The sequence below is a fragment of the Anser cygnoides genome, chromosome 19 (assembly GCF_040182565.1).
Source record: "Anser cygnoides isolate HZ-2024a breed goose chromosome 19, Taihu_goose_T2T_genome, whole genome shotgun sequence".
In the NCBI taxonomy this organism is placed as follows: domain Eukaryota; kingdom Metazoa; phylum Chordata; class Aves; order Anseriformes; family Anatidae; genus Anser; species Anser cygnoides.
This window is the reverse complement of record NC_089891.1, coordinates 1500186-1527998: the sequence shown is the minus strand read 5'-3', so window position 1 is coordinate 1527998 and position 27813 is coordinate 1500186. Positions and strand designations below refer to the sequence as shown.

The following is a 27813-nucleotide window of genomic DNA, read 5'->3' as shown; positions in this document are numbered from 1 at the left end:
GGCATGCCCATGTACAGCTGTGCGGTGCGGAGAAGCACACCACAGGGAGCTGAGCCGTCTCCTGCACAAACCAGGAACTTCAGCAGGCTTGTCTGCTAACCAGCATGTGCATTTGGAGCCTTGGAGAGGTGCTGTGTTTTATTCTCCTATCAATTTAATCCTTTCTCATTGAAAGTGTTTTTATTTAGAGATCTCAGCTCATCATTGTATTTCTGTCACCTCCGGTGCATGTTGCTGGTGAGACCCTCCAGCACTGCAGTCCTGTGTTCTGCTTTCACAGATTTCATTTTTTAAGTTAACAGAATAGCAAAAATTGATATTTTCTGAAACCTCATATAGCTTGTTATGGCTTCCAGGGAGATTGCAAAATCAAGGGCAACTGCTGTACTTAACGGAGAAAACAATTAACAAAATGAGATATTGCCTTGATCACTTATCGGGAAATCTAGTACTGCTTTTATCTTTACTTTCTGCATCTTTTCCAATGCCAGAAAAATACAAGAGCATGACCTGTACTCATGCAGTTTGCTGCACTGGATTTGGCCACCTGGTCTGCTGTGCAGTAAACGGCATATTTTTGGCATGGCTGCTGTTTGGGACTGACAAAAACCCCGTGCCAGGGAACTGTTCCCCATTCTTGCGATGTGGGAAGTCTTCCAGTGTGCGTCATTTTCCATAAAGCCCAGTTCCTGGCCAATAATTTTATTTGAAAGCTCCAGTATTCAGTTGTCAATAGTAAGCTTTTACCTTTCCTCGTGAAGAAGGCAGGAAGATGTGATGCTCTCTGAAAGCTGATAAGCCAGAAGTTGCACTGAAAAAAAAAAAAAAAAAAAAAAAGAAAAGGAAAAACAAGGATCTCCCAATCTCCCAATTTTGAAGTCATCCTAAGCTGAATGATCCTCTCCTTCTGTGTGGAACCTGCAGTTCCCCCTTGGCTTGCGAGTGATCCTGAGCTGACCTTATACTGTGTTTTCTGATGCCCTGGGCACTCAGCCAGCCCCCATGGGACCTGCAGGCATCACAAAGACCCTCACCTAGAAGACCATGGGGCTGAGGACTGTTAATTTAAGCAGGGTCAGTCGCTGTCTTCAGCGGCGATGGAGAACAAGAGGGGTGATGCAGGGACAAGGGATTAGCATGAGGGAAGGGGAGGAGGAGGAGGCAGCAGTGGTTTTGAAAGAGGGTAAACTTGTGGATAGGATTATTTTATCGATACAGGCAAGTACAACTCTCATTACCCCACCAGTGTAATTTAGCTAAGGAGTATCTGTAAGGCATAGAAAACTCCATTATTCCCTGTACTGATCTGGACTACATTTAGTCCAGGCTCTGGCTACACGATGCTGACAGCTCATCCTAACTACAACTGAACTCTTCCCAGTTGCTTTTTCCATATGTTTGCACTTTCAGAGTAGACACGGTGATCGCAGAACTATGGAATTAAACCAGAAAAAAACACACCGTGGTGACCCGGACCATGCTTTCTTCTCACAAGTGTGAGAGGTGCCAGGTGGCTTCTCTTTGCTTGCTTTTTTTAGTAAGAAAATGGTAATGTTTCTGTGACATCCCTTGGGTGCCCTTTCTTATCATTGTAATCTTTGTTAATCTGCACCCCATGCTGCAGTAAAATATCACGGTGCCTGACCTGACTGCAAATGTGTCCATCAGTGTAGCCCACAGCTGTGTCTAACACCCCTAACTTCCGATTAAGGAGGTTTGTGTACTTTCTGGCTGCCCCCTGTGGCTCCCCAGCCTCAAAAAAGAGAATCTGGGGGTCTACAGCTGTGCCTCCCTTTGCTTTCAGAGACTTTTGTGTTTAATGAACAGGACAGACAGATGTGCATGATGCGGAGCCGTCTGTCTTGTGCTCAGCAAACACCTTACAGTCATTTTGGCTGCTCACATCCTTTGTCTCACTCTGCTGATTTGTGCAAAGTAGCTGCAGAAGAAGCACTCCAGCAGAAAGGAGCAGCTCAGAAACAGGTAGGCTGTGGGTCTCCCCCCCCAGAAAAAGGATACATTTTTTCCCCACAGAGATCACAGAATCACAGAATCACCTAGGTTGGAAGAGATCTCCAAGATCACCTAGTCCAACCTCTGACCTAACACTAACAAGTCCTCCACTAAACCATATCACTAAGCTTTATACCTAAACGTCTTTTAAAGACCTCCAGGGATGGTGACTCGACCACTTCCCTGGGCAGCCCATTCCAATACCGAACAACCCTTTCAGTAAAGAAGTTTTTCCTAATATCCAACCTAAACCTCCCCTGGCGCAACTTTAGCCCATTCCCCTCCAAAAAAAAGAAGCGCTCACACAACCCCTGAGAATCGGCAAGAGCTGTTTATTGCCTGGACATCTTGCAGCTAAGCCTGTGGGATGTCCATGGTGTTTGTTGGCTCCAAGCTAATGCTTGCGATGGAGCCTGAGCAACAGGTAGGGGGCTTGCCGGGCACTCCTCCCATGCTGTTGGTGCTCTCGGATGGCAGAGCACAGAGACATGCCACAGTAGTCCCAGGTCTCTTCTGGCCGAGGTGGATCCACTTCCATCCGTTCCTCCACATCTGGTGGATCCAGCTCCATGGGCTCCACAGTGTTCGGCAGAAGGCTAAGCCAGTCTTTGCCCGGGACTGCCCAAACGGGGTGCCTTCCATCCGGAATGTTTTCTGGCCAGGGTGCCGAACCAGGGGGTCGTCCAGTTCCACACCTCCGTCCCATGCCACCATCAGTTTGATTTTCATGCATGGTTCCGATGCTGCCATTTGTCTTACGGCCATTACTGGGTCCCGCACTGTGCTCCTGACTACGGGCACACCTCTGCTCCCTGTGGCTGTCTGCCTGATGTTCCTGACTTTGCCCCACGTCACTGTTGCTCCTATGGTAAGGCCCAGGCACCCTGTCGCTAGCTGTTTGAGGGGCCGGCCTGTTTCCCACATCACTGCGGTGCCAATGATACTGCCTGTACCTGTCTGTGGGCTGGGCGCCAGAGTTCCCTTGGGCACTGGTGTCTCTTGTGCCACCGGTGCTATCCCTCTGCCCACAACACCTCTCCTTCTGGTCAGGTGCATTCCTTCTTGGTGCTTCACTGGACTGCATCGCTGTCCTCGCACACCAAGAGGCCTGCTGCTCGCCTTGCTCCAGTCTCCTTCCAGCCGCACAAGCTGGCAGTCAGAGGGCCTAGATGCTCAGCAAATGGTGGGCCAGCTTCAGGGGGCCTGTTTTATAGGGCCCGAAGCAAAGGTGGGGCAGTGGTGGCCACGGTGACCTCAGCAAGCCTCTGTGATGGAGCGGCCCACGCGTGGCCAAAGGCGGCTGTGTTGGGAGCGGCCTGGAAGATGCCCTCACGTGGACAAGGAGGAGGGTTGGGGGGCCTGAGGGCTCCTTTTCTGGGGCTGGCTCCCCCGGGCCATTTGGCTTGCCAGAGAGAAAGGCTGCCCCTTGGCCACAGGGACTGCCCTGCACTTCCCATCCTGTGCCCTGGGTTTATTTTTAACACTGGTTTTTAGGTAATTTCATTCTATTCTTTACAGAAATAAACAGAAGCAAGGTGCATCTTCAGCCCTAATTCCCATGTGTGCTTTGTGCTCCGTGTAAAGCATTTCTTCCTCACGTCACATCTAAGCTAAATCTCCCCTCCATTTTTTCAAAGCCATTATTCCTGGTTCCATGGCTACACTCCCTGACAGAGTCCCTCTCCAGCTTTCTTCTAGGCCACTTATATGGGTAAGGTTAGGTGGCAAAAATGCAGGACCTAGCAAATTGCAGCCTTATCCACCTTGTTCCACACATTCCACGTGACGTTTTCCAGCTCAGGCTCTAGCCTCTCATCAGTGTAACACAGAATCATTAAGGCTGAAAAAGACCTTCAAGATCGTCTGGTCCAACCATCCCCCTACCACCAATGTCACCCTCTAAACCATGTCCCTAAGCACCACGACCAGCCTTTCCTTGAACACTCACAGGGACAGTGACGCCACCACTTCTCTGGGCAACCCATTCCAATGCCTGACTGCTCTTTCTGAGAAGAAATGTCTCCTACGTGTTTTAATTGTTGCAGAGCAGTGCTTACATTGAGTCAAGGACTTTTCAGCTTCTCACACTGTCCTGCCAGCAAGGAGGCTGGGGGTGCAGCAGGAGCTGGGAGGGGACAGAAGCAGGACAGCTGACCCCAACTGGCCAAAGGGGTATTCCATACCATGCTGGACAATTAATGTGGGGTGGCTGGCTGGGGGACAGGAGATCTGTCTAATAATAAAGTTTCTGCTGAGGTGTTGAGGTGCTGGGACTCCTCTCTGGATGTGGTTTAATTCCAAGGAAACCTTGGGGCGGGGAGGAGGTCAGAATCCCAGTGTGTATCATCTGAAAGGCTGTCCACGACAGCCCCTGTCTGCCCTTCTCCGGGTGATGTAATCCGTGCTCAATAATACCATTTCTGAAAGGTGGATAACAGCATTTTAGTTCAGCTCTAATAATTCTGTTAAATTGGAGCCGGGCTTGTAATTGCTGTTTGTGACTGAGTTTGTTCCATATGTGTGTTATGCAGGATGCAGTTGTAATGAAATGTTCCCTCTTTGAGCTGTATGCCCTAAAGAATATGTCTTTGTTTCATGGCAGGCACAATGCTCACCCGTTCTCTGCCTCTGATGTGTGTTATAACCAAAAGAGAGGGAAAAAAAGTCATGTTTCTCCTTGTTTCAATTTCTTTTGGAAATTTTAAGTTGTGTAAGTCCTCATTTGCTTTAGTAACACACTGCCTTGCTGGACTCCAGGTCATTTCTGTTAATGAAAAAGCCTGCGAGCCCATGTGCGTCTGAGAGTTTACATGCATTAGAGCGCACGGATATGAGTGAGTGAGACCAGGGGGCAAGAGAGCAAGAAAAGCCTCTTCCAGGCAGTCAGACACAGTGCTCTGAAGCAGCATTTATATTTCATTCTAGTCCTAAGAAAAAGATCTTATGGATGCAAAATCGCCCCAGAAATACTGTATTGGAAGATAGCATGCTCCATGCTGTGAGATCAGGTAGGTGGGTGGTTGTGTCACTTTGGAAGTAGGGCATGCTGTGAGGCTCTGTCGAGATCAAATCTGGTTCCTGCTCAGGTCTCCTTGTTCAGTGATCAGCTGGTGCTTCGCAGGCCGGGGAGCTCCCCTTGTGAACGTGGGGCAGAGGCGCGGGGAGGGGACACAGCTGCCCAGCCGGACGGCTCGGGGCTGGTCGAGTGATGGTGATGCTGGATGTGACCCTCGGTGGCTACCAACAAGCCCCAGAGAGAGATAACACCAGCTAGCTGGGTAGGACACCTGGGTGTGGAAAACCATCAGACAGCAGCTAATTCCACCCAAAGCAGGAGCTGTAAAAGAGGGAAGGTGTGCTGGGAGCCTGAGGGCATGAATGTGCAGGGCTGGGCTGCCTCGCCTCGCTCGTGGCACTGATCTGCTGCTCTGGCTCTGCTTGACTTCTCTTAGTTCTCAGGTGGTGGGTTTCAGCTCCTGGTAGCTGCAGCCCACGGAACAGCTTGTCCCAGGGAAATGCACCATCAAAAGGCAGCTTTGCTGTGATGTGCTCTCACATCAGGGAGGAGGGAGAGCAACGCGAACGCTGCCTGTGGACAGCAGGTACAAGAGAGCCACCAAACTGTCCCCACCCCATTTCCCCAGCAGATCTAGCCCAGGGTTCTCCATGTGCCTGCACGCCTGGGGTCCCGCAGTGGCTCTGTACCTCCACCTGGCCCTGCTGGGCAGCCCAGGGCTGGCAGCCTCCAGCTCCGGGATGGGCTCCAGGAGCCTTGCTGGGTTACAGAGGGGTCCTTTCTGTCTGGAATGGCAGGGTTTGCTTGGATGGGTGTTGATTAGCAATAAAAATATCTCAGATGTCTGAAATGAATTAAAAATAGACCCATTTACACTTGTTTTGCCAGGAATCAGGGCATTTTTAGCTCTCTCACCATAAGGCAAAGACCCACCTTCAGCCTACTAAAAATGAACACCTTGGTTAAGCTCCCTTTTAGCCCATTGGACAGTCATCTCTATCAGCAGTTCAGCTCAGCTCAGCTCATGGCTGAAACCCCATTTGGAGGGCCCAGACCCTCTCCAGTGACCATGGAAAGATGCCCAGCCCCTAGGTGAGCACACACACAGCTAAAGGAGGAAGGAGGAAGGAGGAAGACATCTCCAACGAAGAATGAAACAGGGACGTTCTCTGGTCATGCATAGCCCTGTCAGCACCTACACTGTCCTGCAGCCCTGTGTCCTTTGCTTGAGGTCTTTCAGCTCTGCTGTGGCTCCTGGACACATGCAGAGATGGTGAGGTATGGAGGAGCATTCAGGTTCAATCTGAAACATCTGTCAAGAAGTGATGAAAATGTCTGCTTGAATAACAGGTCCTGAGCTGGGCCCACCAGCAGCCCCCAAGGCACTCCTGAACGTAAAAGCTTGGTACCAGCACTTCTACACGGCGAGGGCAGGAGAAATGATCACAAGTGAGCAGGAATAAAGAACCATGTAAAACAAACGTAGCATCCCGTAATGTACCCGTAAAAAGGAAAAACTTGTGCTACTTGAAGTCTACAGATTTGAATTTCTCATGGGAAAACATGACTCCTGTTCAAATGCTAATAGGTTGTTATCACAGGAATCTTTTAATTTAACTATTATGTAGTGTAAGAAGGGGCAGACCAAGGTTCAGAGAGCAAAAGGCTGATGAATGATCTTAAATCTGCCAGTAAATGTTTGCTTTTTTTTAATATACTTTGCCTTCTTGATCTCTGACTTAAACAGATCCTCCAAAGGGATATAAAAAGAGAGCCCTGGTTTCAGCTAGAGGTAACAGAACACATTTGTATGTTTCTTTTATCCTTGTTAAAAACTGCAAAGGTATGATACTGATAAAGTGCCAATCACCTGAGTAGTTGGCTCTGAGAGCATACAAGTTAATGGAATATGAGCAAAAAATGGCCTACTAGAAAGAAAAAAGGCAGCACATTTTAGAAAAGAGAGGAAAAAAAAAAAGAATTGGGCACTGCAACCACAAACCACCTCTGCAGGCTTCTCAGGGCAAGAACAAATCTTGCATAAAGCAAGAATAGCTTCCAGGGAGTCAGAGGCAAATGTCTGCCATCCTCTTCCAGGAACACAGCAGGCAGGGTTTGCAGGAGCTGGGTAGGAAGACAAGAACAAGAGACCAGACCAAATTCTCTCCTGTGAAAGCAGAAAACCCTTTTTTTTTTTTTCCTAGAAACATTTCTCAGCCAATTTATGGGTGGATGCCTGTACATTTGAAGGCTTTTGCTACCACCTTGCATTGCTATAAATACAAGAAGAAAACTGTCTCGCTGCTAACTCTCCCAACCCTGTAGACACACTTCGTGTGTGTTTTGAGAAGTTTACAGGGAGCTTGAAGTGTGTTTTGAGAAGTTTACAGACTGACCTTGACCAGCAAAACTATGTGAGGAAAGGGAGTGGGATGCTTTTTCTATTAGATAGGAACAAACATTTTTTCAGAAGGATCTCCAACGTGATCCGAGGATCTCCAATGTGTTCCCATGATGGCTAAGTCTGTGCTGGGCTCTCCTGGCCAGAGGGTTGCTGGTGTCCTCCCCAGGTGGGGAGCAGGGTTTGCAGCCTGCCCGGCTCCATTGCAGGGCAGACTGATGGCACAGTTTAGACCCTGAGAAGGTGCTCACCTTGAGCCCACCTGTACGCAAGGGGGACTCTGGTGACAGGGGTAGTGGTCTGCAAAGTCAGCAGGAGTTGCCAAGGCACTGTGGTGGGAATCGCTGGCAAAAAGGGAAAGAAGAAAACTCTGCAGAGTATTGAGGTTTCAAAGTCTCTGTGCATTTTAGTTTTCACAATGTTCCCAGAAAGCCTGAAAACGTGTGAGAACACACGGCATTCAGTCTGTGTTTGAAAAATAGTGAAGGGCTGTAGCATCTGTCAGAGGCAACATGAGCCAGCCAGAACATGGCCCTGGGCTGCATTTCCACCTGGATCCATGATGCCCATTTTGCCCTCCCCACTGCCTCCTGACTCAGCTCTCCTGCTCGGGTGCCGTGTGCTGGACCATCTGCCCTGCTCCCAGCCACCGTGGCTCGGAGGAACAGTGATGCATCGGCTGCTCGTGCAGAAAGGCGCAGAGAAGATGGAGGCTTGGTAGGGAGGGAGCTGCATTCCCAGCCCCTGCGGCTGCTTTGCTTCCCTCCCCCGGCACCTATCTTATCTTTGCCTCCTTCTAAAATAAAAGGAATAGCAAAATTAACAACATGAAAAAGGGAGGAGATGATAAAGAGTATCTGGAAAATTATCTGTGTCCTCATTTCAGAGCTTTGCATGGTAACAGGGAGGCAGAAGGCCTTTTTCCTTATTAATATTATTAGAACATTAAAAAGCTGGATGTCTCCTGAACAGTTGATAGTACTGTGTTGTGATGGACTGAGAGAGCTCCTAGGAAGTGTTCTGCAGAAGACTATCACACTTGAGGAATTATCTATGGATGTTGTTCAAGGACCAGAGCAAATAAATCAAAGCTAAAAGACAAAGTCTGCTGTCATACTGTTAATGGGCACTTCGGTCCAGCCTGGACAAAAGAGATACTTGCAACTTCACTTTTGTGCTGAGAAAAACTCCAGCAGCAGTGAACAAATGCTGTCAAGGGCCTGGCTGGAACCAGGATGAATCAAAGCCGCATCTCATCTGATGTCTTTTAACTTCTCACTCTTGAAGGCCTGAGTGAGTCCAGTTCCTTGGGAATGCTGTTCCTAGCAAACCTGAATCCGACACACAGATGGTCAAATTCCCTGGAATTTGGGGTGTTTGGTTTAATATAGGGTATTTGGTTCCCCTGTCAGAATCTGTTCATGACTTGGCAGCACCAGAATACTCGTCTTCTTCTTCATAAGTCTTTGTCCATATGGGAATTAGGGTTTGCTGCTGCAGCTGTTATGTTCTGCTGTAGCCTCTGCTTACCATTAATAATGCAACCATGTGGTCGGGCCTTGGTACTCATATAAAGGGTGACAGCGGGGCTACACAGCACATATTTGTATATATATTAACACCTCAATAAAGTTGTTTGTTTTGCTTTGTTTTTTTTCCCTTGGCAGGTCCCTATGGAAAGGATATTTATCGAAGTGGAGGGCCAGATCTCCATAATTTCATCTCCTCCGGGTTTGTCACGTTAGGACGAGGACACACGAAGGGTACAGTGGAAACAATTTTTTGCTAAATAAAAAAGATTCTTTTAAATAAATAAATAAATAAAAAGCTATAACTCAGAAGCTGGGTTCTAAGTGCTATGAGATAACAGTATTGGACTGCACTCGGTAGATTTAGTCTAGCAAATATTGCTGCAGGTAAAATACTGTGCTCCTGGCAGAACCTTTTAAATTCTAGCAAGGGAGATGGTGGGAGAGTGTAGAGTCAGACAGCCAGACTCCAGACTCCACTCTGACTTTGCAGTTCAACAATTTATACTGCTTTGTGTTTTTTTGGGTGCATGGATGCAAACCACCATTGTGCTGCTGTACTTATAAAGGGGAAGGGAAGGAGTGTAATGCCGTCCACGGGCAGGCAGTAACAGTTCAAGAGTGTGTTTCTGGATTTCTTTTAATTTCTGGGCTTTTTTTGGGACAGGGTATTATGAATATTTTATAAAGTTATTTCTTTTTAGGTCCAAAACATATATTTTATGTGTTCATATAATCTGTGATATAATGTACAAACATGAAAACACAAAAATATACATATACTGCTCTGTGTATGTTCTGTGTATATGTACTGTATATATGATATATGTTGAGAGACAGTTGTAGCTATATTAGATAAGTAACCGTATATCCCAGGAGTTGTGGTGACACAAAAGCTGTGAGATTTGACTCGAAGTAGCTGGTCACCAGAACCCCAGATGAATGTTCATTTATGACGTTGTTGCCTGTTTGGTGAGTTTTTATAGTGTACAGTGAGACTATGTTGGGAGCATCTTTCTGTTCACACCCACACCCTGACCGAGTCACAGTGGTGCACTGGCAGTGGGTTGCGACACTGGGATTGCAAGCATGTGCCATGCCAGTACGCATCTGGTTTTGTGTCCTGATGACTTTTGAGACTGTTGTACCTTTCTATAGACACAATGTATGTGGAGATACCTATATAGACACAATGTACTGTATGTGGAGATGTGTCCATGTGCTCGCCTGGTTGAACGCACCTGTGTTGTTTCCGTGGATGACCATGACTCACAAATTATTAAACGACCTTTATTTTTTCTTACATTTCCTGCACTTTTTCAAATTTTCCACAAGTGTCATCCAAAGCAGTGTTGGTCCTGTAGAACTGTCAGAGAAGAAACAAATATATGTATATTGTCTGTGTATGTCTGTGTGTGCTTAAATAAAGTTTACTGAGGCTGAGGCAGCACCCGTGGGACTTGTAATACAATACCTGGCAATTCCAGCCTGGCACTGCACCGGTGGAAGGAAAGCAGAGAAAACCACCATGAACCTTCAGGCGGGCTGGGAACTAAAGTGGTTCAAGGAAGGACCCATGGATGGCGTGTCACACAAAGTTTCCCTTTCTCCTCCCCACCAAAAAGAAGTTTTACAGTCATGTCCCAACACATTAGGCCTGGCTGTATTTAGGATGAGGTAGAAAGTGTACCCAGGAGAGGCACGATCTACAGAGTGGTGTGTCCTGATGGCCTTCATCAAGAACATGGGTAACCCTGGGCAGAGCCTTGCAATCCGCCTCCTTGTCTCAGACTTTTGAGTTATCTTCAAGCAGTTTTCTGTACAACATACTTTTTTTCCGGTACCTTCTCAGATAAAAATAAAACCTGCTTTCCTTCTTCAACTGAAAAGGCTTGGGGGGGTTGTTCTTCCTTAGATGGGCCAGTGGGTTTCACACCTTTCCCACTGGCTTTGCTGGAAAACCCACAGAGCACATTTCCCATCCTTGGGAAGATGGGAGAATGGGCAACAGGAGTCCAGATTGTTTGTGTGCCACCTCTCTGAACAGCCATCAGATAGGTTGCTGTTTTCTACCCTATCTGATAAAAGTGTATAAAAGGCTTTTAGTTGAAGAAATTCAAATATTTGGGCTGTTAATGGACCTAAAAGAACGTATTGCCCTTTGAATTTACTTCTAAGTTACCTGTAAATTCGTGTTTTTTTGAACAATGCTGTAGTGTTAACTTCTAACTTCTTAATGGTAAATTCACATGCCCATGCATGATTGGTGCAAGTAATTAACGTGCACACATTCTGCAGGCAAACTGCCTTGTTTGCTTGTGTAGATTTGTCTTTGTTTGCAATCTGATTTGATTGCCTATTTGTTCTGTGAAAGTAGGACCTTTGGCTTTAGCAAGTGACTTAGGGGCTCTGTCATTATGTTTGTACCCTATATCATTTGATTATTTCAGGAAGTATTACATGATAGATTCCCTGTGTTCTGACTGAACTGGCAGCGCAGGTGTACATGTAGACAGGAAAGATGAGTGCTCCAGCAAGGCATACACTCCTGAGCTTTAGCTGAACTACTTCATGCTCAGATTTCATCTTATTTCAGTTCCAATGCATGAATTAAAATCTCCACCTCAGCTACTATTAGCCAAATAACCTCGTCCTATGTTGTCATTACACCACTGTGGAATGGCTTTCTGCTTTTAGACTGAACAAAGCCAATGAAGTTTATCTCAATATTTCTTTGCACTGGGAGACACATTTTTGGTGTTTTCTCAACTGTCTTCTGCTGTGGCAGGACTCCAAGTGCTGAGTAATATTTAAAGGCTAGTCTATTTTGGGCAGAAGACAAAGATGTGAGACATGCCAAACTACCATGGATACCAAATCAGCATATTCACATGTCTGACATCCACAAGCTCTTGCAAGATTGTGATTTATGGTTCTTATATGACATTCCACTGGGCGATGCATCACTGTCTGGCATTTAAGTCTATAAAGTCACTACATAGCGAGTTCTTCAAACCACAGTAAAGGCCTTCACTGTCAGTCTGTCACGATGATCTAGAAATAAATCCAAAATCCATAGAAGGTCTCCATGGTGAGACACACAGCTGGGTTAATTTCATCAAACTTTAGGTAGCTAGAAGTTGGACGTTTTAGTAGACACACCTGGGAGAAACTGGCACCTCTAAATGAGCATTCACTGGCTGGGCACCAGACACTTCTTGTCCCCATCTAGCCATCCGAGAAATTCATGTGGATCCTACTTGTAGTTGCTACTATAGACATAGCTACTAGTGCTCTGTTTGCTGTGAGAGTTGCTATGAGAGTTCAGTGCTCCAGTGAAACAAGCAGGAGCAATGAAAATGGGATATTCCTCTGTGCACTAACCTAATTTAAAAAAAAAAACAAAACACAAACAACAACACACCTTTTTCAACATATTCTCTGTCTGAGATTCCTGCTAATATCAGGTGTCCCAGGCTGAGGCTACCCCAAAAAGACCATACTCACAGTCCTGCCAGGGCTCTGCTCAGTCACACAAGCTGGTATAGAAACTTTTCCAGGCACAAAAAACACGGGGCAAGCAGCCCCGTGGATATTGAACCACAGTGAGTCAACATGTCTTGAAGAATAGTAAATTCACTCCAGATCAAGATTGTTGAGTTTTCATGTTAAAAAAAAAAATAAATGCAGATTTGATTTGATTTTGATTTTGATTTTTGACTCTTGATTTTCTCTACGAGCCTCAGACCCTGAAAATTATTTCAGAATTTGAATTGGGCTCCTTGTGTTTCACCAATTTTTGCCAACAGCAGAAATTCACTGAGCTCACTTCATATCTAAACAACTTGTTTTCCTGGTAACTCTGCAACAGTGTTAAATATAGTGAAGCTTTTGCAGGAAAAGTTAAAATGAGCACTGGGTGGTCAGGAAACAGTGAGGAACATGGGATTTTAGACTCCTCTACTGCAGAGCCATATAATAGGGAAATAATACGGAAATCTGCTAGTTTCTTGTAAGCTTATGCTAGATCCTTGAGGAGGTGCAGAGGTAGGGGAGCAGCTTGAAGAGCACATGTGGAAAGTTCAGGAAGAACCAAGTGTCCTTCCTCACAGCCTGCCCAATACTACTTTCTGAAATGGGACATCTTACGTTTGGTTCAGGGCTGGAAATCTTTATTGGTCCAGGATTTGCTGGGAGATGTGCTCTGAGTTAAGGCATCTATCTGTAGCAATCTTTTTTCTTGAAGTATCCCACTAGAATTGGCACCAAAGATGTTCTCCACTGGTGCCAGTAGGCAGGAAAAAAAATTGAACCATATACCCAAGACAGTACGATATGGTTGTTAGAAACTGACTACACTGCTGCTGGCATCTCTTTGGAGCATCCTGCAGTGTGGGAATTGTGAAAAATATGTTGGTGTAGAGCCTGGTGACTGAGCAATAATAGCTACCCACAGTTAGGTCGTATCTTGTGATATTTGGTGCAAATATGGTAAGATTTACAACCTGAACGTGTTTTTTACCAGCTGGTGCTTCTGTTCTCACTGTCCTGCAGCATGGTTGGTACCTCATGCATTCACAGAGTGGCCCGGGGGACTGTTTTCATTGTGCAGCCCATCATGTGAGGTACAGCTGTCCAGTCTGAGACAGGTTTGGCTGAGCACGTGCCTGAAGTGTGGGAATATGGTACCTGTCCTTTAACAGGATCTTACACCCACCCCAGCCATAGCATCACTCTTTGCCATCTCCTGATAAATATCCTGCTCCCAGTTACCCGAAACAATGCACAGAAATGCACAGGCAGAAGGGAGAATGAGAGGTCTGCTGTTGTTGGCTTCTGGCTTTTTCACAGGCAGTATCTCCCTCAAATCAGCATTTTTCTTCCACATATGCAAAAGGAGCAAATTGATCTTCATTTAGACCTGCCTTAGAAAATGATCGCCTTTCCCTCCCAGACCATGTGTAGGTGAAAGAGTTGTTCTAAGGACAGACAGACCACATATCCCCTGGTGTCAGAGCAGTGGAAGATGGGTTCTTCCATCTTCTTATTGAACCACATGAGTTTGAGGTTTGGAAGCTGGAGGGATTTGTGAGAGTGAGAAGAGACAAGGTAATGCCAGGGTGGGAGAGAGAGCTCATATGCTTGAGGTGGCATCTGAGTCTCATGGCTGCTCCTCACTTGCTCGCCTGCCCGTGGGCTCTGTTTAGCACAAGCTGAGGGAGGTGTCTTGCCACCATCTGCTGCCAGTCCATGGCCAGACCTTCGGCTTGTTGGGGAGCGCCCTGCAGCCTCCTGGGGATTCAGATCACTCTGGGTATTCCACTGTGCTCTCACAGTAACCCAGTGTGCCTGTACCAGGAGGTGGAGGGCCTGATGCCAATGGGGTCATTACACAGGTTTCTTGCAAGACAAATTTAGGGAATAAAGCAGCAGCTTGCTCTTTCTGACAACTTAACATTTGTTTTGTTGTGAGGGATCCTCCTACAAACATGAAAGAGGACAATGCGGCTCCAGATCATACTTAGCAACCAAGATCTTCCCAAGCTGCTTCGGTGTCTCAGCCAGCTGAGGTGGGCGGCAGCTCCACTTCTTATCTTCTTCTGCCCTCACAGCTCCGGAGCTTTCCCAGCTCCCACTGCAGGGTGGTTGGGGTTGTTGCCCAAGACAGCATCACCAAGTTTGTGTGTGGCTCATAGAAAAGCACATTGATAATGATAGGGCTGTGGAACGTCCCATGTCAGTATGAGGATCATTTTCTTCCTGAGATGTCTTGATCTGCCCATCATTGTACTGCCTCATTTGCACATTCTTTCCACCTTCATTGGTTTTTCTGTGAGCTGAAGAATATCTGACAGGCTCTGTATTTTATAAATGACATGTCTGTATGCAAACTAATCTTTATGCAGACACCTCAGTGGATTTATAACATTCAGCATGCTGTGAGCTCTGCATAGACCCTAGACGTGATACAATGTGGTAAAATGGGATCGGGTATTTATACTTGTTGGCACTACATCCCCCCCTTTTACACACACTTCTGTTCCTTTTGGAGGCCCTGGCATACAAAAAGCTGAGCTCCTTTTAAAAGCAGCAGCTCACAAACCAGTTTTACTGGTTCATTTGCATGTAAATATGATTGGGGGGGTGGAGAGAAGAGATTTATTAATTTAATTATCATTAGCAGTTTGAGGATTCTGACTCCTTCCTCTCCAGCGCAGTCCTGTTTCCCTGCTGTTGTAGCTGTTTCCCTGTTGTCTCATGTTAACAACCTCGCATTTCAGTTTCTTTCCTGGTTCATACCCTTAATTTTTTTGTTTGGGGGTCTTGGCTTACCTCTGTTGCAACTCAGCATTGGCCCAATGCAGCTTCAAAACATGCAGTGAATCAGCTACAGAGCGGAATTTACAGCCTCCCCCCATCATTAGTAATCTACATGTGCAGTAGATTCATTAAAATAGTGGAAAAGAGAAGTTTAAGGGTCATTTTTTTCATGCCTGCATCTGTAACACACAATGAATAGATTATGCAAAAATTGAGGGTTAGGTATGTTGAGTCCTTTTTCTCATTAAACACTTGTTAGACATATCATATCAATGGAGAGATGTCAAGCCAGAGCCCGCAGCATCCCAATGAATCATCTTATGGTCATCCTGGATAATATCTAATGATTTTGATGGTTTCTTGCAGTGTGTGTGCTAAAGATCACTTGCATTCTGATTCCAGATTAATTTCAGCTATTGCATATTCTGACACTTAATTGTATTGACTTGAAAATAGGATCATTGGGATGTGGAAACTGCTGCACGGCTTTGCAAAAAGATTCCATTACGCAATAGGGCATTTCAATCCACTCTGAATTATTTAGCTGACTCCAGACACGACCATCCATTTCTCAGCAGAGTCTGGACAGCTCTCTTTTTTATAGCCCTCTGAATATCTGGGTGGGAGGAGGGTGGGAGGTCATGGAAACCATACCAATGCCTGCAGCAGTTGTACAGCGTGCCACCTCTGTAGACCAGGAATGGGATGAACATAAGCCAACCCAGATCAGTCCCTGGGGTCACCTTCTGCTCTGTGCCTTGAAATAAGTAAGGTGAGAGGTTCATACCCTTCTGTCTTCCAATCAACTGGCCACAAACCTGGCTTAAAGCACAACCTAGGGAGACTTCTGGAAAGGGGCTTTCCAAGCTAGTGTCTCCCACTCTGTGAGCAATGAGAAGGAGGAGGATTGGCAGATAATCTGAGAGTCTTCCTGAAGTTTATTGAGGAAGCAGCAGAAAAATGACCACAAACAGGGCAGGGAGTGCATACATCACTGCTAAGCCAGGAAATTCAGCTTGCTGTGGCAAGAAGCCCACAGCTGCTCTGCAGCCAGCTGTTAAATGGAGTCTGCTTCTTGCACCAACAGCAAAAACTTCCCCTGCAGGCAATCTCACTGGTGCACATGAAGAGACACTCATCATTTGGAGATCATGTCGCTCACCACCTCAGCCTGTTGATGGCATTTTTAACTTGACCTCATGAAACATGCTTCCTGGAGGACACAGATAGGACTGGGGTGGGAAGCGAGGATGCTAGCCATGATGAGTTGCCTCTTCTTTCTCTCTAAGTGAACATTAAACCCAAATGTTGTGTTTGAACCACCCTGCCACTGCTGAGAACCTTATGTTTCCATGGCAATGTAAAGAACCGAAGCTATCTCTAAACTCATTCTCCTCCTGTAGTTAGTGAATCATTTTCCTGCCCACTTCCTTGTCCTGCAGACTCCACTGTGGCCAGCACTCCGCTGAGTGCCCATGGATGGTTTTCAATAGTGTAGTGTTCTAGAATAGATTTCTCTTCTTTCTGCTATGTGCTAACAGTGTATCAAAATAAATTGCAATAGCTGAGAGGAGAAGAAAAATGCCCTGCCTATTATTGTATGCCCTTTCACAGAGTCTGTCAAGTCTCCGCAACATTTTGGCAGGTACCTTTGAATGCTGAGCTGAAGGCTGGTGAAAAGCTGCCAGTTACAGCCCAGCTATCTATGAAACAGGGAGCTTCAGCTTCATGCCCCAAACATCTCTTTGAAGATTTTTTTTTTCTATATCTATTTTCAAGAACTGATTTATTCTAAAAAAAATATGATTTCCTGCTGCAATGTTACTGAGCATCTTAGGCTGGTTATCTGTATACAGAGGGATTTTAAGTGAAATTAGGAATAACCCTTGTATTTGGAATACTGTTTCTTTAGCAGGTCACCATTCAATCTTAAATGTGTTTGAGGATTGTAAATAAGGAATTTAAATATTATGAAAAAAATGGTGATTCCTAGGTGAAGATGGGGGACTTAGCAGATCGATCTCTAATTCTGAAGCAGTTGTCTCCTCAGAACAGCCACATCCCACAGTCGGAGTTCAGCAGGTGAAGAGCTTGGGTATGTCCAAAAATTTACTGCTACAGCAAAGCTAGTATATTATATAAAGTTTATCTTCGTAAGTCTCTTGGAAGAAAAATTGGCTCATTATCTTAGAAGTGATTTTTGGACACACAAGCCCTAGATTTGCTTTCCAGATTTGCTTTCCATGTTCAGTACACATGGGAAAATTATTTGGTCCCAGGAGCTTGAGTTTACCCTCCAATAGTCTGTATAAAGCTGCGGACAGTTGTAGGGACTTCATACAGTGACTGCCACAAATGTAATTGCAGACAGTCTTTGAGAGACAGACTTCTGTTCATTTATTGGCTTTTTCTACTCTTGGAAACAGATTAATCTCAAACTCTTGATGGTGTGGGGATCTGTGGCCATGACTGTTTCATATTGTGTTGAACCTTTCTCTAACATCCATCCTGACCCTCCCCTGTCCCAGCTCCATGCCGTTCCCTCGGGTCCTGTCGCTGTCCCCAGAGAGCAGAGCTCAGCGCCTGCCCCTCCGCTCCCTGTGAGGGAGCTGCAGGCCGCCATGAGGCCTCCCCTCGGCCTGCTCTGCTCTGGGCTGAACAAACCCAGGGACCTCAGCCGCTCCTCATACATCCTCCCCTCTAGATCCCTCATTGTCTTCGTAGCCTTGCTTTGGACACTCTCATACAGTTTTAAGTCCTTCTTATTTTGTGGTGCCCAAAACTGCACACAGTGCTCGAGGTATTAATGCTGGTGACACTTGTCACTGAGCTGTTAATCTTCCATTCATAGAACTGCAAGAACACTTCAGAGGTCTGAATTGAAGCCAGATGATTCCTGCTCTCTCTGGCTTAAAGTCAGGCTTGTACTCTCAGCTAGGCAACAAAATCCTTCTCTAATCAGTGGAGAGAGCCTGGGCATTTCATCTATCCTGATGCCACAGGCTGAGGTCATTGACAGGACCTGTATGGCTGTCACTCCGCTTCTGTGCTTTGCAGTGTGCCAGGATGCGATGTGGGCTGCTGGAAGCCTTGGGCTAGTGGGAGATGGAGGGCTCACAAGTGGATGGCCTGTGCTGTCACAGGTTGGTACAGCAGATGCTGAAGGAAGTGCTAAGAAGTTTTCACAGTGAAGCCCAGGTCTGAGAAATCAGAATCTTATTTTTCCCCCTAGAGGAGAAGCTTATGTCTGGCACATACATAAAAGTTCTTGTTTTAGCTGGAAGATATTTCTCAATGTTGAGTTACTTTTTGTGCATTCATGGAGAGACCAGGCTCAGCAATTTCCCACCTGCCAGAGCAGCATTGCTGTGATTCAGTTTAGGTTTTGAAACCAGGTTGTGGCATACCTTTGTCCTAGGCTGGGGAAGTTTGTGGAGTGCAAAATTTGCTCCTGCTCTCTGTGAACAAAAAACTGCAGAGGTCCCGAGGAACAGCAAGGTGATGGGATCAAGTGCACTATATTGTTTGTAACTGCTTTGAGGCTGGACTGAATTCACTTTCCCTGTGGCAAGAAGACTGGTAGGAACTGCTTCTGCTGCCACCAAGGCGGGCAGAGGGCAGTTACCTTAACGTTCCACAGTCCTCTCAGGACTTGAGGAGGAACAGGAGCCCCCATCCGTAATTTACGGAAGGTGGGGATGACTTGCTACATGGAGTTTCTTAGGTGGTGGTAGGGCCAACAGGTTCTCCAAGAAACCCTAAGAGAAGGACAAATGATAATGGGGAAGGGCTGTGGGCTGAGGGATGGGGACAGACTTTTCTTTTTGATTAGACTTTCCAAAGCAAGCCATGCAATCTTCTTCTTGCCTCTCTTCATAAACCATCAAGTGCTATAAAAGTTATGGTCTGTTGAGAAGAACACAGTATTAGGGCTGACCAGAGATGTTGGAAAGGAGAAGAGGGGTTGTACTGAGTCCCCCAGCAGCTGCATCAGAAAGCACCCCTTTTGGAGGGCTGAGACCCTTCCCACTGCTTAGCTCCTGACTGTTGCTGGGACAGCTGTTTCTTTTCTGAAAGCGTCTCCATTTCTTCTCAGAACTGGAACAGTCCCATTCTGTCATCCATGCTCTTCAAGGTGTTGGTTTAAAACTCCCCTGGGTCTTGAAATCCTTCAGGCAGTGTCCATCACACTCCTGAAAGCAGATGACAATAATCACTTACCATAGCGCTGTGCCCTCATTTTCTCATATGAAGGTGGCCATGATGATTTCTCTAAAGGATTTCCTAGATGAGCGCATCATTTCCATGCAGTGCCTTGAGGATGCTGCTGGTGCTGTCATGGAGTAAAGCTGCCAGAACCCAGGTCTGCAGCAGTTTCTAAGACTGGTGGTTAGATTGAATCCAAGATTTTTTGTCTGACAGGTGAAAAGCGAGAAGCATCTCTTTTTTGCTGACCTTCTTTCTAGATTATCGGCTGCAGAACAGAGAGCAGTGTTTCAGCTGGAGGCAAATGATGAGACAGTCCCTGTAGAAATGAGGTGCATGGAGCAGGAAGCATTTGAGCAGGAACAGATCTATTCATGACAATTTTTCTGAGTCTTAGATAGTCCTAGCAGTAAATGAATGAATAAAGAAGCTGGGATTTTGCCAGTAATTCATATAGCTGACATACAGTTTCTGGACCACAGCCTAGTTCCTCAACCAAAGAGCAGATTCCAAGCGCACTTTCTGCTAATGATCGGTATTTTTGAATCGATTTCAGTGGCATTGGCTTGGATCTGCAGTAGAAAATACACTTATGTATGCCAATGCAGACCTTACCACATTGCTGTTGCACACCTGCCCTGTTCTCCATCTTGAGAAAATCATGTTTTTTTTTTCCCAAGATGCATTTTTCCCTCTGAGCAATGAGCTAAAGGCATGTTAGAGTCTTTTTATTTTTCTTTAAACGTGTTTGAACAAAATGTGCTTATACTGTGAACAAAAAGGAGCTTAGTAGTCAGGCTGAAAATTGATCCTTGGCTCTAAGAGCCAAACTGGATTTGGCTAATATATGTTCAAATTCTGTGGGCAAAGCATAAGGCAGAGTGAGTTCGAGGGCCTGCCCCCCAACTGTGATAAGAAATGCTAGTGCAGACAGCAAGATGTAGATCTGCTGAGTAAAAACCCTCATCCTGCACAGTCATATTTCTGAGATCTGCTCTTTATGTGGGGCCATATCTGTGCACACAGCTCACAGATTTCTCTCTAGAAATGCAAGCCTTCAAAATTTTATTAAAGCACTATACTCTTATCTATTCTTCTTATGTCATTACCCTGTCTCTATTGTTTAAAATATAACATTTTATTCTAAAGTATATGCTACTGTCATTAATTCAAGCTACGATCAGATACCAAGAGCATACTGTCTATAAAAGGCATGTCCTCATATTCATTTTAAACTAAGAAACTAAAAATAAAGCTAGTTCAAATATAGGTGATGAGAATAACCTAAGACTCATGTTAGGAAGTATAATATGAATGAACACTTAAAGGTGCCTGACAAAGATTGTGTGCTTGGAAAGAGCAGTGGGTAAAAGTCTGGAAAGTAGATTTGGGACAGAGAAGTCAGTTTGGTGACTACTATGCATCCTCTCTCTCTGCATAGCACCTGAAAGGTGTTGAATTAAAAATGCTCAACTCAGCACAGCTAGCAAGAAATTCTGTTTCACTCAGTGTAAGGATTAGCCTGTAGATTTCAGTGTCACAGGATGCTGCTGAGATCAAGAGGGTGCAGGCACAAAACACAGACTGTGATACTTGTGCAGTTATCGAGATAGGCAAAGTTACTGTAAGTGTCAGAAGAACGTGGTCCCAATATCCATGTCTGAGGCTTAAGTGCCTCAAACTGTGGGGACTGGGGGAAACCTGCTGAAGTTCATGCTGTCCCGAATGTGTCCGTGGCAGGAGCTCACCTCGTAAAACAGTTCATACTGTCTACCCACAAAGCTCCAGAAATACCCTCAATTCACTCCTGTTTGGCATGACCTGAGTGAAGAATAAGAGGACACTCCAACCTAGGAGAGCAAGAACTGACCAACGTCTGCATGGGAGGAGGTTGCGTCCAACTCACTGGGGCACGTTTGCAGATAGCACAAGGTGGGGGGGCTCCCGCTGACCCTCCCTGCTCTGCTGTGGCCTCTGAGCACTGCAGAGGGGACGCAGTTTTGATGCTGTGCTTGGTGGCACCTCATCCCTTCTTGGGGTTTCTTGGCCTGCTTGCCTCTCAGGGTCCTGGTCGAGGTTCCCCCAGGTTAGGGGACATCCAGCTTCGTGCTGTTCCCCAGATGAGGTGGGAGTTTCAGCCTCCTGAATACTTCTACTGCTGCATGAAAACTGAGCACAAGCAAAACACAGACCTGCTGAAGTTGTTGAGCTGACCTCAGTCTAAGCTCTTGATGGGTCATTGATAGCCCAGAGCCTTAACAGGGAGGTGTTTTTCTTCCTGCAGACTCCAAATTACCAAGAGCAGGCTTCACCAGCTGCACTGTGCCTGGGCAAGTACAGGGCTGGCACAAAACACCAGCAAGTGAGTCTAAGTAAAAGCACAAATAAAAGATGAGCAGAAAAAGGCGAATGTGTGGCCTACCCTCCAGTGCCATATAAGAAGGCAGCCCAAAGGGATGCGTGCACTTGAATGCACAAAGCCCCAGCACTTTGTCTTGCATCTTAACCCCTGTTCCCTGCCTCCAGGCTGGCTGCAGATGAATACAAGACCACCTTGTTGGGGGCACGGCAGTCACAGGGGGCCAGGCTGCTCCCTTCCCACCCCTGCCCTCCAAACACAAAGCAGAGCATGAGGCAGGTCCTGCCAGCAGCTTGACAGCCTCCAGCACAGCCTGCGTCTTGTAGTACAGCCTGATACTGACTCTCCTGTGTAAAACACACACATGGCCCCGTGTCTCCACATCTCACTGCTGGAGCAAACTTCTCTGGCTCGTCAGGGCAGCACCTGGTAGCAAGGCACTGTCAGTTCAGACTCTTCTTTTGGTGAGTGATTGGAGTTCCTTCTGTTCCTCCAGCTACAGCACAAGGTTCTGGAAAATATTGAGCCTCTGGTCTTATTTCTCAGGATCCCTGAAGTGGCTGGTGATTCTTTTGAAATTTTTTGCGTGCAAATGGCAGGGACACAGACACTGGCTGTGTAAGGAATGCAGACAGCCACAGCTAGCACGTGTCAGGAAGCCACGGGGACAGCACGTTCGCTCCGCAGTCTCCATCATGGTCTCCGTCATTGATCTCCCATTGATCCTGCCACCAAGGAGAGCTCTTCCTTCTGCTGTCGGGAGTATCATGCACTATCATGTTCACGCTCATTATGGAGCTTTCACCCCTTAGATGTGAACAAAGATTTGAATAGAGCAAGTGAAAACCTAATAGATAGCTGCTGTTGGATTTTCTAAACAAGCCCTTCAGAGCTGCTGGCTTCTTTTTCATATGCAGATAAGAAGGAAGTACCTTGAAATATTTAGGCTGAACTGCAGAAGAGGCATTGAACAGAGGATGGCAATAGTAATAGAGAAAATTTTAACCATTTGCAAAGCATTTTCCTGAATGAATATTGCCCAAGGAACTCACCAAATAAACTGGAATTACTAACTTAATTTTGAAGTTGGGGAACCAGAGACGGGGACAAGACAGGAATGTGGATCCAACATGATGCAAAGATCAGGAAAAAAGTTTGGTGGGAAGAAGCAGGAGACTGAGTGGTAGGAGACACAGTGACTGTGTCTACCTGGAACTGTGGCATTAGCCATGCCCACCACACAGCTGAGGTGACTTTCAGATTATATCAGAAAGGTGTTCAGATCTGCAACATCCTTAGGATGGCCCAGGCAGCACAGATGAGACAGTTGTGGACCTGTTCAGGCTGTCTTTGTGCCTAAACATAGGCTTTTCTTCAGGAGAACGCTGGCGTACCCATTGCCTTCCAGGTTTTAGGACAGTCTCATCAAGAAAGCTTTCAGTCACAGATCTCTGTGTACTGAGAGCAGTACTGGTGAAGCTGAGATTAGACAATAGTGACTTTATGTCTGTGGATTCTACAGAAAATCTTCAGGAGCATTTGAGTGAAATAAAAGAGAAAAAGCAGTGTTCATTTTTCTTCTTCAGGTTCCTTCTCATCATCCTGCAGTATGGGGGCTGGCTATAGTGTGAGAGACAATTCCCAGCAGAAGCCCCATGTCTGCACAAATGTTGATTCAGACAGTTATCAGCAGAAATTTAGCAGCATCAATATCTTCTTCTCAGTTTGCGGCACTGAAGGATCTGTGTGGCAGAGCTCTGATTTTTGGTCCCTTTTGGTCCACTGGCTTCAGTGGGACTAGAACCCCTGCCAGGTTATGCTGCTGGCTAGGAGAAAAGCCTACATTTGTCTGTGCATGCTTACTCACGTGGATTTCCCGGGCATGGGTGATTTCCCGAGCAGCAGATTTTTATTTTTATTTTTTGAAACAGGCAGTAAAGACAAAGTAGAGCCAGTGTGGCATCTCCATCTGACTTCGCTGCTCAGTCTCCCTTGGTACTGCCTGGGGAGAAGGAGGCCCTGCTGTGTAGCACATCCTGCATCACACGTCCAGACTAGCCCAAAGGAGCCTCATCGTAACCGCGCATAACTTCTCCCCTGACTACCAGGGTGACTGCCTCAAGAAGAGACTTCTCTGATACACCGGCTTTGAGGATTCCCACCCTAAATGCTCAGTCCTGGCATTGATCAGATACCCTGGGACAGAAGCCTCCAGCCGTTAGGATCGATATGGGCCATCCACTGGCTTTTATTACTGGAAAAAAGGAAGGAAGAAAAACAAACAAAGACAACCAGCAAAAAACAAAACTTGGTGCCTTTGAGCTATTATTTAGTCCTCTCTAGATAAGAAATCACCCACAGGAGGTGCAGGAGCCACTGAGCAGCTTCTCTTTATCTATTGTGCTTGAGGAAGATTAATTCAATCTGGAGCGGGCACAAATCCATGGTACAAAGAGGGTTTGCTGGGGAGCAGTGGTCCTGTCAGGCAAGATGACAATACAGGAATTTAGCTTGCTTAGCCCAGAAAAGGAAAGCTGGGAGACATGGGAACGTCCTGCACAAACACAGCAGCAGCTTAATAGCTGGGAGGGAAAATCACATGTAAATTATAGAACAATACCAGCACAAAGGCAAGCAGGTGAGGATTGGTATGGATAATTTTAGTCCAAGAGGTTTCAAGGTCAAAGCTGTGAAGTTCTGTGACAGTCAGCCATTTAGCATATTGGTACAGGCTGGGACAAGCACGCCAGCTCTGCAGCATGGAGCTTGGTCAGTCCATGAAAGAACCATATGTCCCAACATTCCTGTAACAAGGCTCAGAGGATGACAACCTTCCAGTTCTGGTTCCCTTTTTCTAGCTTAGGAGCATGGTTAGGTAGCTTGGAGCCCAGCAGGGACAATGTTTCTGTAATAACCCTGTGCTAGCATAGCATGTAGAATGCCTGAGGGGAGTAGAATAAAGGACAATTTCCCAGAGAAGGACAGATTATTTGAGTCTTTATAGCTTTGTTCTGAAAGGACAAGTAATATGCCCCATGAAAGAGCTGCTGTACCTCTGAGTACGTCAGCTTCCGACTGCTCTTTTTCATGAGAGTTATGTCTATTCGCAGCCTTATTCTGCAGGAGCTGAAGGCATCAGAAGTAAAGCAGAGCAGGCTATTGCGTTCTTCTCATCTGCCCACTGGTTTTCTTGCCAAGATAGGGCCCATGCCTCAAACATTAGGCCTCCAGGCCTCTCCAAAGAGGACACACTTTAGTCCACCCTCCTTTCTCAGGTGGCCCAGTGCCTTGCAAGGCTCACAATAACTTTGGAGTCTTCTATATTGGTCATGTAGATGGGATTCATATCATCTTGCTTATAGCATCTAAAAATTGGGCTCTCAGTCTATCGAAGCTGATCGTGTAGGCTCTCAGAAGGTCTGGGGGAGAGGTAGGCATCTCTTCAGTGGCTCAGTTCATCCTAAGATAGATGCATTTCTCTGCAGAAATAACAGCCTAGGTGATTAACAAGACTATGTGTACAAGCTTTACAGCTAAAACCAGGGATTTTGAGTGTAGTTTAAAATTTCAGCCCAGCAGAGCAGCCGGGATGGACATTTTTCCCTGTGTGCTCTCAATACATATTCTTTTGTGCCAGCACAAGCAGTGGTGTGACCACACAACAGGCCAGATTGGAGACTTCACATGTGATTACACCAACCCTACAGTGGTCTGAGCCCAGAGCAGCTCAGTATGTGTCCTCTTGGATGCTGCCCTGGCTCGAGGACAGGCAAGGCAAGGACAAAGCTGGCAAGCGCAGGGGAGGAGTGATGGGACTGTTTCAGCAGCATTGCTCCTTAAAGCAAGTACGAAACTCCAGCGCCAGGTGAAGCCCGCTTTGTAGTGTCACAACCCAGTGCATCACAGTTAAAGAGCATGGCATTATAGAAAGGCTAGCCTGGATTTGTAGCTGGCATCGCTTTTTGAGATTTGTGTTATGAAGTACAAGAGCTCTGGCCAATGCAAGCTGTATTTATCTTGCTTGTATTGATCCTTGCTGTGCCACAGTAATTTCTTGCCTTTAAGGATTCCAGGGTGTTTTAATGGAAGTCTTCACTGATAGGGGGGAGGAAGGGAACAGCAAAATCCCTGGTTGCTATGTGAAAGCAGGAAATTTTGGTTTGGGAAACCAGCAGGCTTCAGCCACCCAGAGAATGGGGCTTTGTCAGGTGCTGATGCTGGAGCACACGGAGGCTGAGATTACTTTATCTGCAAGTCCCCATGAGCCGCTCTCACAGAAGGGTGGCTTTCCCCAAAAATACCATCAGTGGCTTTCTAATACAGAGAGGGAGAGCTAAAACACTGCAGTCCAGCAGTTGCACAAATAGTGCACAAAGCCATGCTCCTGTCAGGCTCTGTGGCAGTAGTGCATTTGGAGGAGCCCGCTTAGGATCTTTTTTTCTCTAGCATGCTTTTTCCATAAGAAAGATGACAATGCAAGCATAGCTGGAGGCAGATTTGTCTGAACTGTAAGGATCTGAACATGCCTGTACTTCCCCCCATCCCCTTTAAGTCAGCTAATGCTATCACATTGGGGCCGCATGCAGATTTACAAACCGTATGCTGCTAAATTAGTCTCACCACCCAGTGTGAGGAAAGTTCAGAAGAAACCCAGGCTTCTGTTTTGCAAATCTGCAACACAGAGCTGAGCCCTTTGATGGACTCCTCTGATGGCCAGGAGCTGTGAATATTCAAGATGTCAACACCAAAAAAAAAAAAGTCTGAAAAAAAACAACAGAAAACTTGTCCCATCACCACAAAGAGCAGTGCTGTTTCCCTAGCGTGACAACAAACGTAAGTATCACTTTCTGAATAGGATGAGGCCAGTATAGGCATTTATCCCATCATGAACAGTCCTGGACAGGTGGTAACAAGGGCAAATGAGCTCCAACTTAGTAGACAAGAGGGAGACCCATTTTATAAGCTTTAGCCACCATTGTGCTGCTTTGTATCATGGAGGCAAGAGCAAGGGCAAATATTGGGATGAACTGGCCAAGACTGTGAGCTGCAGGCTTTGTCTTAGTTGGATATAATTTTTTTTTTGTCACCAGGGAAACAGAAGCAGAAATGACAAATGCTTTCAATTTGTCAACATTTTCCATGGATATTTTTGGTCTTCTGGTGAAAAACAAAGCGTAGATATGTCTCAGTTTAAAACTATCCAATTCACTTTCCAAATTGAAGGTGGAAATGTGGTCAGAGGGCTGAAGGCATAACAGGGGTTCCTTTGGTGCCCCTGCCACTTGGGACCACCATCTCTGTGGGCTCCTTGGCTGGACTCCATCCGTGAGTAACCATCACAGTCACCACCGCATGTCACATCCTGGAGGTGTCATCTGGTAGGGTACCATGACCCAGAAGGGAGAACAGGAACATGAAACACCTCAGCTGCAACTCAGTTCTTCACTGAAGACAAATTCTAATTTAAAACAGTTTTGTTTCCGGCACAACTTTGAATATTGATGTCTATAAAATGGGTTCCTTTGTGGGGAAGAGTGTGGGGTTTGGTGAAAGAATATGTTTTCTACATAGTTTTAAGAGGAAAAATACAGACTTTCCTTCCTGTAAAAGTCTCTCAGCACAATCTTTTGATTTGTGAAGTTAATCTGGAAGAAATCCTCAGAAGTGAATTGAGGAGCTGTGACCTGCCTGGACTTTCCTTAGCTACGAGCCATGTCTCTGGAGATTAGGTTTTGCTGGGCTGATAAATCCTGCTGAGATTTCTATGCAAGTGCCTTGTGGAGAGCAAAGCTCTTTGATTATCCTGTTGCTATTCGTCAAATGCAAAGGACCATGTAAAAAAAAATTATTTTCATCCTTCAGAATTGCTATACTTTCCCTCTCCTTTTGATGTTTGAGAAGAAAATAGCCCCATGAAGCAACTTGATTTCTTCAGAGCTATTAACAAATCTTCCAGGGTCCCAGGGTG

General features: G+C 46.1%; 1 protein-coding gene across 2 annotated transcripts in view; it reads left to right on the top strand.

Moving 5' to 3' along the window:
* SHISA6 (shisa family member 6) overlaps positions 1 to 27813 on the top strand; it is a 257507-nt gene that overhangs the window by 50013 nt on the left and 179681 nt on the right. For both annotated transcript variants that reach the window (XM_013199461.3, XM_066980305.1), the window contains exon 3: positions 9098 to 9193. In XM_013199461.3, the coding sequence (XP_013054915.3) occupies positions 9098 to 9193 (96 nt within the window). The remainder of the gene's footprint in view (positions 1 to 9097; positions 9194 to 27813) is intronic.